Source organism: Anser brachyrhynchus (genome assembly GCF_964034855.1).
Source record: "Anser brachyrhynchus genome assembly, chromosome: 20".
NCBI lineage: Eukaryota > Metazoa > Chordata > Aves > Anseriformes > Anatidae > Anser > Anser brachyrhynchus.
In genome coordinates this window covers 8,865,212-8,877,684 of record NC_137713.1, presented here as the reverse complement: position 1 = coordinate 8,877,684, position 12,473 = coordinate 8,865,212, and the positions used below count along the sequence as shown (strand labels likewise).

General features: G+C 43.8%; 1 protein-coding gene across 2 annotated transcripts in view; it reads right to left on the bottom strand.

Annotated features, from left to right (window-relative positions):
• Positions 1-12,473, bottom strand: part of LOC308180757 (sphingosine-1-phosphate transporter SPNS2-like) — a 136,122-nt gene that overhangs the window by 11,671 nt on the left and 111,978 nt on the right. The window contains exons 11-12 of one of the 2 annotated variants that reach the window (XR_013941176.1): positions 10,118-10,281; positions 9,460-9,542 (exon numbers count right to left, since the gene is read on the bottom strand). Coding sequence is in view for 1 of the 2 variants with exons in the window: in XM_080562899.1 (XP_080419025.1) it covers positions 10,118-10,281 (164 nt within the window). In the remaining variant the exon portion in view is untranslated. The remainder of the gene's footprint in view (positions 1-9,459; positions 9,543-10,117; positions 10,282-12,473) is intronic. The other variant, XM_080562899.1, reaches the window with a different exon arrangement.

Genomic DNA, 12,473 nt, shown 5'->3' with positions numbered 1-12,473 from the left:
TTCCACCACTGTCTGCATAACTGTCAGCACCCTCAGAAACACAGCTTGCAGTTGGCCTGCCAGCAAAACAAGCGCGTAGGGAGCAGAGGACCAGGAAACACCTCGTAAAAAGCACAAATTACCCCACTTACATGTTATCGCACCTTGTTCATACTCTACACAGACTCTACGGCTTTGTCTCACCAGTATTTCACCGCACAGGGATTTATAGCTGCATTTCACTGGGATTTTGTCATATTTCCCTTGAGGACTTTGAGTCAGTCAAACTCCATTGAAAGCACCGAGTTTCATCTAGTAACGCACAGCGCTAACAGGGCTGCACGTATGGGCGCTGACTTCGTGCAAAGATTTTTGGCCCTGAAACAAATCAAAGATGTCCCTGGATATTCTGCTTGCCCTTATTATTTTGTTCACTGCAGAAGCCAAACCTACTGCCCTAGCTACTGCACAGCGCTTGTTCAGCTTGGCTCTCCACCACATTTGTGCAGGTAACACACTGGTCCCAACAATGCACCTCCTTTTTGCCAGACACATTACCAACAGCACAACCAGCAGGCTGGAGACTCCAGTTCAAGTATGTACCTTTTAAACCCTTCATTACACAGAGCTTTTAATCAAGCAGCGCAGAATACACATACACAAGGCATTACTTTCCTCCAGTAACAAAGGATTTTTGCAATTTTCACCTGCAAAAGGAAGGGGCTGGAGTTCCCTGCTCTACAACAGAGTTCTGCTGTGACACTGAACAAGCTGCCAGGTGCACTTGTGCCTCCATCTCAGCCCTAAAAAACGTCTGCTTTGCCTTTAACCTTAGTGCAACCTATTACTCCTGAGCCAGGTGTAAGAACAGCCAAATCAAGGGTTGCTTCCAGACAGTATGTCCTGTTTTAACTGAACTCGAGCTATTTTGATAGTGAAGTCAGTAACTTTGTCCAAGACACACAAGATTAACAACATGCATTACTGCTGAAACTCAGCACTTTGATTTAAAAGGCTCCTAGCATGCTGCATGTGAAAACAAGGACTGAAGGTGAAGATGCATGGAAGGTGAGCAACAGTAATACATCAAGCTAGAAAGATCCCAGCGAGTGGTACAGGGACAGGACTGGCACAGCTAAAAATAGTCTATGTACTGAGCTTCCTGATGCAGCATGACAGGTTCCTCCAGCCTCCCAGGAAGAGTATGCTGGATGAAGCTGAGGTCAGTTTGCTAAAGAACACTAAGCATAACACTATTTTTTTAACAAAGAAGCAGACACAGGAGTAGTTTACACTGGAGTAGGAAACCACTGCTTAATTTAGCTCTGCTGGCTGCTTCTGCTCACTCACTTCTAGCCAGAGAGGAAGCATGGGGCTTGTGTAAATCTGAAGCACTCCAAACCAAACTCAAAGGGGACCTGGTTGCGTGCAGCCCTCCTGGCAGCCGCTGGCATAGAGCTGCCCTTCCCTCTGGAGCCAGAAATGGTGTCAGTCTGCACTGAGCAGCAGCTCTCTTGTGGGTTCAGCCTGATGGGGGCTTCATGCTGGTGATGACAGGTGCTCTGCCAGCTGCACTAAAGTAATGAATTGGCTTAAATCCCCTTCTCTTCTTGCACATCAGTTGGTTTAGTGAACAGAATATGATGATCGTGTGCAGCAAATACTTTTTTTTTTCTTTATTTATTTGGTACGGCCCCTCAAAGCTGCACAGACTCTGTTAGTATTTTCTATCTGCTCATTTAATCCAGGTGCTGAATATATTTTTCCTCAGAGGAATAAACACGGTCAGCTTCTATTTTTCCTCTGCTACAGATCTTAACAGAGGTGAAAAATGGTGTAAAGAAAAAATTAATAAACTTTTCTTCTGTTTTTACAGGCAGCTGCAACAGAACAGATCTGAATAAGAGCAGTTAACAGCACTCATTAGGTACCAAGGTCTTGGATGAAAATGAACTTCAGAGATAACTCTGCCTTACTGCTCTGTGGTGGTACACTAATGGTACTTCCAGAGCTACTGAAGATGCAGGTCTCTGAAGCCCTCAAAACTTTGGGCTTGAGTCTGCCCCTGTGTATATAATTCTGCTAGCTAATGATGAACTCAGGGTTCAGGTGGTGGGATTTCTAGTGCCATGGAATATGTAGATAACATCGTAACTCTCATGTCCACTGAAGTAAGGGAGGAAAGAGGAAATGGAGGGTCTTGCTTTTTTTTTTTTTTTGGCATGATTGAATGGGAGGGAGGATAAAACATGACAGGTGTGATCTAATTAAATCTTTAAACAAAAACTCCTGTACAATTTCCTGATGCCAACCAATTACAAACATATTTCCTACCCTCCAAAATAACTGCCTCATGGTACAGCTCCTTTTACCAGTCTCTAAGCTACCGGGTATCATAGAATCATTCAGGTTGGAAAAGAGCTCTAAGATCATCTAGTCCAACCTTTAACATCGTACTGACAAGTACACCACCGTGGGGAACTGTCCTGCTCTGCTCTGCTGTAACGGTCTGGGCAAGCCCTTTCTGGCATGTGGTTGTGGTCTGGCAGCAACTTGAGGAATGACTAAGCCAGAACACTTCAGATACTCCTTGTGGAAGTACTGGAAGTAATAAGCTAACAGTTTTGTCCCTGTTTCACTAAAAGATGTCACTCAGGCCAAGGCCCCAACCACAATTAAATTACTCTAACACACACACACAGTCACAACTGGCTGAAAATCTGCCTTGCCAAACACCTCTAGTCCAGGTTCAGAGTGCACAAGTCCACGGACTTCCGTTATGCTAAGTGCTAATTAGCCTATTAACACAGTTGCCTTGAATATGAGCGTGCAGTTCTCCACATGAAGAGGTCATCTGCTGTTGATAAAAGTCAATACCTTTATAATACGTTCTGTGACTGTGACAGTCTTCAGGAAACAGACTGGCAAAGCAGCATTTTTCAATATTGGTTCTATTTCCCTGTGTCAGAAAGGCTTTCTGGCTTGGAAGACTGCCTTCTGTTCAGTTGCTCCAGTCACCTGCATGAGATTTCATCGGATTTCGTACCTGTGCCAGGACAGCCTTAGCAAAGAAACTGTCTTAGCATGAGTTTAAAATATCTTCCTGTGTGGCAATGTCCTTGCATGCCAAGAACTGTCCTTTGCAGTGACAATGCGCCACATTTCATCAATTGTGAGCATATGGTTTAAGTCCCCTTCCACCTTGTGGGCAAGTGCTTTTAATCCTGTTTTACAGCAGATGAGCATGTTAGGGATAGCATTTACTTCTTGAAGGTCACAGCAGAGTCAGTAACCAAGACAGCAGGAGGACTCAAAGCACTTCTTGTGATGCTCTTGGAAAAAGAAGCTGTGCCTCCCTCTAACTTCAGCCACATGGAACAATTCCCTTTCTGCTGTAGAACAGCAAATAGCTAGGAATAGTCTAGGAATACTGTGGCACAGGAGATTAACCTCAAAAGGACAGTACGTATGGGCAATGGAGGGGCTTGGAGAACCACGACGTTCTGCCTGCAGCCTCTGCCACAGCTTGCAGGTAGCAAGAGCTATGCCAACACCAGCTGGCTCTGTCCTTCTGCCTATACTTAAGCAAAGCTCTTGCTGCCAACAATTAACTTGAACAGCATATTTCAAATGCCGTGAGCTTTTTGTGTAAGGACCACGATTTGTCTCAATGTGTCTGTGAGCAACCAGGCTGACCTTTGACATCTTCCTACACATAACCTGCAGGAAATCTGCAGGTTGACTAAAGTAAGAGAACAAAACAGTAATTTGTTTGTTATAAGACCATATTTTCCATCTGCATGAAACCAGCAGCTCCCAATTGAAGAAAGCAAATCAGCATTTAAAATTCAGCTAGTCCCAAGCCATTACATTCTTGTATCTGCTAGCTCCATTTATGAATTTACAAACGTAGCTAGTAAACATGGGAAAACAAACAAACAAAAACAAACCAACCAGAAAACAAAAGAAAACAAAACAAAAAACAACAACAACAAACCACAAACCAGTTCTACAAGTAGGCTTTTTCCACCAATAAAAAACCTACTTATATTATCACCACCTCCCAACTCTTCAGTTCCATATAAGCCATCTAATAGTCTAATCCTGTTCCATCTGCAGTTTATGCATCTTTTTCACGTCACTCTGATCTTCGGAACACACTTCATCATCACAGAGCCTCTGCATCCTAAGCTGGGCTTTTTGCTGCAAATTGGCATGCCTTCGAAAGGCTAAGGGCATCTTAGATGGGTTAAAAAAGTATTCTGAGCTTATATACCTATAGGAACTATTTAACTCATTCTTTTTTGTAAAGTGAAAAAAGCAAGCAAAGTAATCGTGTTATTCCCCATAAATAGCTGAATATCAGCAGTGGGTGAACTGTTCCTCGAATATCCCCATATGGGACTCGTGTGATTAAATCCACTAGCTGGCCCTGAAATCCTCAGACTGGGACTCTGCTTCAATGCAGCACTGAGACAGCTCTCTGAAGTTCATGTTCAGCTTCTCTAAAAAAAAAAACAAACAAACCACCTTGCAGCACATCTTAAAATATTTCATGTAAGATAAATTCTTTTTAGTAATGCAAATGACCAGAGTGGAATGTGCTGTGCACCAATCCAGCCGCCCAGTTATACCTGCGACACTGTTAATGGAGGGGACTCTCTCCTGTACTGACAACAGCATAAGGTCATTTGATGGGTTCCTGTCTGTCTCTAACCACTGCCACAGAAAAATCAGAGAAAGGAGGGTTGACAGCTGTGTGAGTCCTTCCTCTGCCCCACATAATAGAATCTGCAAAGCAAAAATAAGGTCAGGCACTTTCAAATTGCTGCAATAGGAGAACTGGAAGATCATTTTACATCTAGTTCTAGAAAAGGCTAAAAATAAGCCTGATGTGAGGCAGGAGACAGAGTCTGAAAATGGATTATTCTCATTTTTCCTGTAATGTAATTTTCAGATTTGCCATGTTTAAGACAGCAGAAAAGGTGCATGGACTAGGAATTGTTCCTTTTGTCTTGCACTATCTAGTCTGTAATAAGTATTCTCTTTGCAGTGTTTTACCCACCACTTTTAAATGAGATGTTAATTACCACTGTTACTCAGCTGGAGTTTCCTCACCTGATCAAAGGTATTAATTTTTTCTTATGAAATGTTTGATTTTCAGAAAGAAGAAAAACCTACTAGAGCTGTTCAAGTAACCTGATTCTTTACTAGTCTTGTAAACAAACAGGTGAACCATTTATGCTTGCAGGTCTCTCTGAAGTGATGGGTGGTAGCTAGTTAAATTCCTAAATTCTTTTGTTCTGACCAGCTGCATCAGGGCAGCTATTTATTCCTGTTTGTGTCTGCGCCAGGGATATACGCTGCAGTTGCATCCTGCTGCCTGATCTGCATTGCTGTATCTTTGGCAGAAATACCCAGCATATATCATACAGGATGCAGGGAGAGACTGAACAATTATAAACCTTGGATAGCCACCCAGAGCATCTTGCTGTATGGCTGGATGCGTACAGGAAAGAACAGAAAATCTCAAGCCTCCAGGTACAAAATCAGTGATTAAATAAAAAATGATATAGGAAAAAAAAATCATTTGAGGGGTAGGTTATCCGACACCTGCACAGAGTGGTGTTTCTCAGGAAAAATCTAGGTGAATTTGGGTTTTCTCTCAGCAACAACTGGAAGCAGACATTGGAGACTGGACCTGGATTACAGAACCACCCTGTGCCTGCTGCAGAGCATCTGTGGTCCCACAGGTCGATGTCTGTGCAGAAACAGAGGAGCGTTGCACAGCAAAGCTCCTGATGCTCCTGACACTCATGCTGACTGCCCAGAAAAAAATCATCTTACGTGCTAATTACATTACAGTGATTTATATGCCCTGGCATCCAAAAGTGGTCAGAGCTTGTGGAAAGGACTTTAAAAAAAAAAACTTTTCATAATGAAAAGAGCACATTCTTCCTAATTACTAGTGAAGCCACTGCTCCTAGTAAGTACTAGTATAGGCATTTCTTCTGCAGCTCTCCAGGGTGAAGCTTTGTTTTTTCACGTTATCTGCATTATGAGCAAGAAACAAGACGTAGACCACGGATGTAATTCCCAGCAGTGCTGAGCTTTTACTTCCAAGTGAAGTACCTGAAGTGCCCTTGACCTCTGGAAGTTGCCTTCTGGCTGAGAATTAATTATTATTATCTGGCCGATAATAATTAGCTATTATAATAATTATTATAGTATTTATATTAATCAGTCATTAATATATTAATAATTATAATAATTAGCTATTATTACAATTTATTATTATTATCTGGCTGATAATAAGATTTCTGGTCTGTTTCTGCAGGGCTCTGTCCTGGCAAGATACTCTCCCCTCTCCCTGTATGTATCGTCTCCCAGAGCATCTCCAAGTACAACTCGGGTGTCATAAAATTCTCATTATGCACGTAAGAGAAATACACAGCTGAAGGTAGTCATGTTTGGAACGAAAACATGACTGCTTTAGCCCTCCACCACAGCACTACAGAACAGGAAAGGACCAACAGGATAGTCGAGTGAAACCACGGCAGTAATTGTAGTGGAGTGGTTTCAAAAAGAACTGCTATATTTATTACTACTAGTGCATAAGAGCTCTTACAGAAACTATTCTCTAACCATTTTGTCTCTCTTAGCACTTTAGAAGGTGAGGCTAAATTTGTGTTTTAAAAATTGCACCAAAAACGATTGGATTATATTACAGAGTGATATACTGTATCATGTTCTCTGCCAGTCCTAAATTGACTGAAAGCCTCTTTAAGCTGTCAGACTCCTAAGACTGTATCAAAGTCACTGTAAAAGAATCAGGATTTTTTAAGAAAAGAGTTGCTATATAAAGACTTTTTTTCTGATGAGTGTTTTTGTGAGAGGGGCAGCCCTATTGACTGGAATTCCTGTGCTACAAAAGCAGTGCACAAAATAAGCCAAGAACTGGGGCAATGATAAAAGTAGTGTAAGAACACCATGAGGCACTGAAAGCCTGGAAATTCTGTTTTTGAAAGGAAACGTGGTGGAAACTGGAAAAAGCTTTACAGGAAAGTGGCGTTGCTATCCTGATACTCTGTCCTGCCTGGAAGAAGAAATTATCTCAAAGCAAACACCCAGAGACCATCACACAAAGGAACAAACAAGTCAAACCAAACCAAACCAAACCAAACCAAAAAAAGAACTACTTTTCACAGAAGCACTGGAATTAAAGCAGAGAAAGCTTAATTTCCATAGGCAGAGGAGGGCTGCAGAGAGCAGCGTTACACTTCTTTGCTTCCGTATTAGTTCATTAGAGGGGTCTCTGACATCTGGCCCGTACACCCTGACCCTACTGGTGATGAATGGATTTAATCTCTGGCATGTGACACTGGCGTTCGTGATTCCTGCAGGTTAATTGATTTCTTTTGGCAAAGCACAGCTCCAAGTCCTGTTGTCTGAGCAGCACGACTGACTGCAGAGAGAAAATAAGGCGTCTTGAAGAAGAAATTCTCCCATACCCAGCAAATAACAGGTAGGATATGAGAAAGGCTTGGCCAGGCAGGCAGTTATCATTGCCAAAGGTGCGCGGTGCCAAGTGCAGATGGCTTGTCAGATAGCTTGGAGATGGACACTGGGTTTGAGTCCAGCATGGAGCTCTAAGCTGCTAATAGCAAAACACTCAGTTGTCTTTTCTCTCACAGGCAGACATGCAGCTAATAACAAATCCTCCTCCGTAAATTCTTCCAAGAAGACCACCGAACCCTGTCAGCAAGAGCAGACGGGACCCAGTCGACAGCACAGACACCATGCACATGGCAGGGAGAGAAGCCTTACTCAGCAGTTGCCACCCTTATTAAAGATACTGTCTTACTGTTCAGCAATGTGTCAAACCTGAATTAAGCTGCAGTTTCCAGAAATCTGACGGTAGGATGCCAGAGTATTTTTAACATGGGAGTGGGCATATCCAGAAAGAGTGCAGAAGTCATTTGAGAGAGATTGTTTTGTTAGCTGTTGTTTATGACAACTGCTCTCCCTCTAAGACAGATTGCACCCGTACACGTAGGATCAGTAACTGAGTAATGTAAAATTCAGAAACGAGCATGAATCAGACCAGGAAAGGGAAGGATGCTGAAAAAGAGTGCAGCAAAAGCAGGTCTGACGCCTGCATAACTAAGGTTCTTCACTAAGTAGAGCAGTGACTGGTTTGGGAGCCGGTATGCTCTGGGCATGAACAGAATACAACCAAATCTGCTCAGGCTAGACAACAATAGACAAAAATAAACACGTTTATTCAGGATAAAGGAGAGCTGTGGGATGCAATCTCTCTACTACTTACTATCACCAAATTGTGTTTTTGGCTCCCTGCTGCAATAAAAGTCACCCTGAGCACCTAGAAACTTCTATTCATCTTGCCATGTCCCCAAGGGATCATCACTACTTGCATGTACAGCTCATGTCTGCCATTACAGGAACAGGGCTGAAAGGCAGCCAGAGCAATTCCCATCCTCCTTGCTCTCCAGGCGCTGGAGGCCCTTAGGAACCCATACAGGTTTTGCGTCTTCTCCAGATAATCTGCTGTACCGTTGACCTCTTCTTTCTCTTAGGAGGTTCTTCCTAACGTCTAATCTCCAACTCCACTTACTGCAACTTAAAGCCTTCATATGCAGATAGTAACAAACCAGACACACGCCAGTCATGCCACATCCCCAAAGCCACACCAAAGTTCCACTATGCAAGACTTAACCTTCTTATGAGATGCATGATGAGGTCTTGTTTTCTCCGGCATGTTTAAACACTTCATTACAGGTGGAATAGATACCTATAGGCACCAGGAGAGGAAAAACTTTATCTTGTATTTGTGTGTGTTAGTAAAAGGAAGGTGGAACTGCTCTTACAGGGACTCAGGACAGCATTTTGGCACTGCTTTCAAATCTCTTGCATCCATCTGATAAGATGGTGTGAGCCAGAGAGTATCACCCAAACTGTTCACACACTTGTGTCAATTTCCAAACACCTTATTTGCCTTGTAGCTGTATCATTTCTAGCGACAGTGACAAGCCAGGGCCACTCTCTTCAACGTACAGCAAGGTACACTCTACTCTCTTGGTCTGCGCAATTATCACAGGCTGCTAAAACGTCCGCATTGTGTTTTTTTGCCCCACGTATCTACATCTGTGCCATTAAACTGATACAAACACTCGTGCAGTGAGATCTACACGGGTGAAGCTCAGTCACACAAAGTTCCTGTTGCTGTGGATGTCTGATGCAGCACTGCTGCTACAACAGCACGTCTACGCCGTTGTTCCTCTACCACTGCAAATGGCTCTCGCAGCTGTTTCGCAGGAACAATAACCTCCTCCTCCTCCCAGTGGGAGCAAGGCAAAGGCAACCTCCAGTCAACTCCAGACTAGTCACCTGCCCGCATATTCAGCATGCCATTATACACAGGTACTCTTATTGTTCAACAATTAGGAGAAAGAGACTAACCCCAGGAGTGTTTATGTCATGTGGAAGCGTCTTCTGAATTACTGTAGTTGCCAACCGTGAGGTGGTCCGAATCGGTTTCTTTACTGCAAAACAGTAGCTTTTTTTTACAAGCTGTAACAAGGGACTGGGTAAGACTATCTTTAGTACAGTGACCCTTGAGCGCGTGTGTCCCCACATACACAGCTTCCTTCCTTCTTGCCTGCTGTGCTGTAGATTAGAGGTAGTGAGCAGGACACAGGGGGCTGAGATGGGACTCTGGGCTCAAAGCTGACCACCAAGCTCTGTAAGGTATCTCTTGCTGTCCACCTAGCATTCCACAGGTCCAGCACACAGCAGCCCCTCACAGATGGCCTGGCCTGTGGCATGCTCACATACGGGTAAAAGGGGTCTGTGATCGTAAGTGCTGTGCTCCCCTCCAGGCTGTAAGCCAGTCACAGATCCACCAGAGCAGAAGCGTGTAAAGGATGCCCAGCCAGCATGACCCAAGCCCCTGTGCTTCGTGCAGCCTCATGCACTCTGCTGAGCTGAGGTTCTTACCATACAACCTGACATCCTTTACCTGGAAGGACCAAGGCCCAGGGAAAGAGTACAAGCATAAGAGTTCGAGAGAGAAAACAGGCTTTGGTACTTCCCCATTTGCAATTGCCAGGTTACTCACTGTTGTTCAGCTTTGGCTCGGTCACTTAGGAAGAAGAGGGCTGTGGCCAGGAAAAACATCCCTCCTAGGACAACGACAAACGGGCAGAGCATGAGTGCATACCCCAAGCTGAGGAACTCCCAGAGCGGGGACTCCTTTGTGCTTTGTCGTATCAGGTCTGAGATCTAGGAGAGAAGAGCAAGAAAATTAGTCACTTAGATGAAAAATAGACATGATAATACCAAGGGAACACAGCTCCCTAAACAACCACCCACTGAACATGTGCACAACGTTTAAAATGGAAGAGTTTGTTCATGACAGGCTGAATGCCCTTTGCGTGCTTTAGCCTTCCACATGCAGTTATTCTGCACCCTGGAGCCCGGGCACCTCTCGCTGTGAGCAGCATAACAAGGTTGCCCTCTCCCCATCATTCTTCTGTCCCAATCTATTATTCTTCCCACAGCCCTCTCCACCTTCTCCCTAGCTACCTCAGTGATTGAATCAGCGGGTGTCTAACCTCGTAGTATTTAAATTGTTATGAAAAGCTCTTGCTAAAGCTCAGTAATATTTAATGAGTGTCTGCAGCTAAGACAATCACATTTTAATATTGACTGTCCAGCAAACAACTACCCTCTATAAATCAAACAGAGGTAGCAGCAGTAAGGATGAGTCCCAAGGCATTGGCTATTTAAATGTCCAGTTTTGGCTTTGTCTGTGACCTTTTGTTGAGGCAGAAATGCCAGTTGATACCAAAAGACTGCAGGGAATTTGCAGCATAAACTCCTGCGGCCGTGCACACACGCAAATCAGTTCTAGAAACAGTCAAAGCTTGTGCAGCATCTCCTAAACTGCCACGCTATTGCTGATGAGAAAGGCGGTGTAGCAAAATCTGACACTGAAAGCTTAAATCTAGACAAACTACAGCTAAGTGAAGTGATAAAATGTTACACCCAGGAGAAAGCACGGATTCACAGCCCTGCAGCCAACTGCATTGACCTGGGAGGTAAATGTGTGCGTAGAGATGCCTCAGAGGGGTGAAGCTCAGCCGAAGGTCACAGAGAGATGACACTCAGGGAGACACCAATGAAGAGGTCACAGTGTGCGCTTTAAAGGCTCTGTAGCAGGGAGACTCTTTGGAGCACTGGTGGCCTCTGTGTCTTAATATCCTCCTCATTACTGAGCCTGGCTCCAGCTCCAGTGAAGGGAAGGAGAAGCAGCCAGCCTGATGCAGGAGGGGAAACGACTCTGCGCACGGAAGAGCAGAGGACCGGCTTTCATGACAGCAATGTCAAGCAGAGACAAGTGAATAAACACAGGAAGAGTGTATCTACAGAACTGATTGAAGGTTTTTAGCCAGACTTCTCTGTTTCATTCCCTGCTCTAGAAAGGAGGAGGAGAAAATTTCAGTGCTTCAGATATAGCGAAGGAAGCATTCCTGGCCTCTCAAAGAGCACTTCGTTCACATTGTATAACACACCCACAGAAAAACAGGAGCATTAGCACCAAGTCTCAGGTGAGAACTGATGGCTAAAAAAGTCCTTAGACTGAAAGACAAACAACAGTGGCTAATAATCTGAGAGACATTAAAAAAGTAGCAAAAAGACTTAAATGTGAAAAGAACGCACGCCCAGGTAATCAACAGAACATGCACTGCACCCAGAAGACAGGGACCTCAGCTGGTAATCTATTCCCTCTTGTATCCAGACACCTTAGTTCCCCACATTTCCCTTTCTCTTCATTATGAACCAAAATTCCATATTCAATCAGCTCCTCTGTGTGCAATAGCCAGAACTGAGGCTATTCTACAACAGAAATTGAGAAATTTCATTATTGGGAATGGATCCAATTATCCTCTGAAAGGAGCAGGCAATAAATCACTCAACAAATTGACATGATAGATCAGCTATGGATGATGAAAAGCCAGGCATAGGTGACGTGACATTCTAGGCTAAAAACAGCTTTGAAAATGTAGTCTCCAACAAATAAAACTCCCAATACACCTTGCTCCACACTTCTAATTATGCCTTCTAAGGCATCATATTGACCTTTTATACCAACAGGTCTTGGTAACGTTAATTATTGTACCTTTGCCATTTTTAACCCAACAGAATCTTAAGTGCATGTTTTAGGAACAGCAGTGTTTCCTCCCACCCAAGGTAAAATTCCACCCATCAAGCCAGATGGATTTCTCACCTCAGTTTCCTATAGTCCTCTCACCAATCTCTTAATTCTGGAACTTTTATCAGGGCTTAGATACTGTTTTTGCTGTTAACTTGCAGTCACTATTCTGTGTTGTTCTGTTCTACTCAGTACAAGCCACCTGCTAAGGCTGGGACTTTGGCATCTCTTCTCCAGAGGACACAGGACGTTATTACAG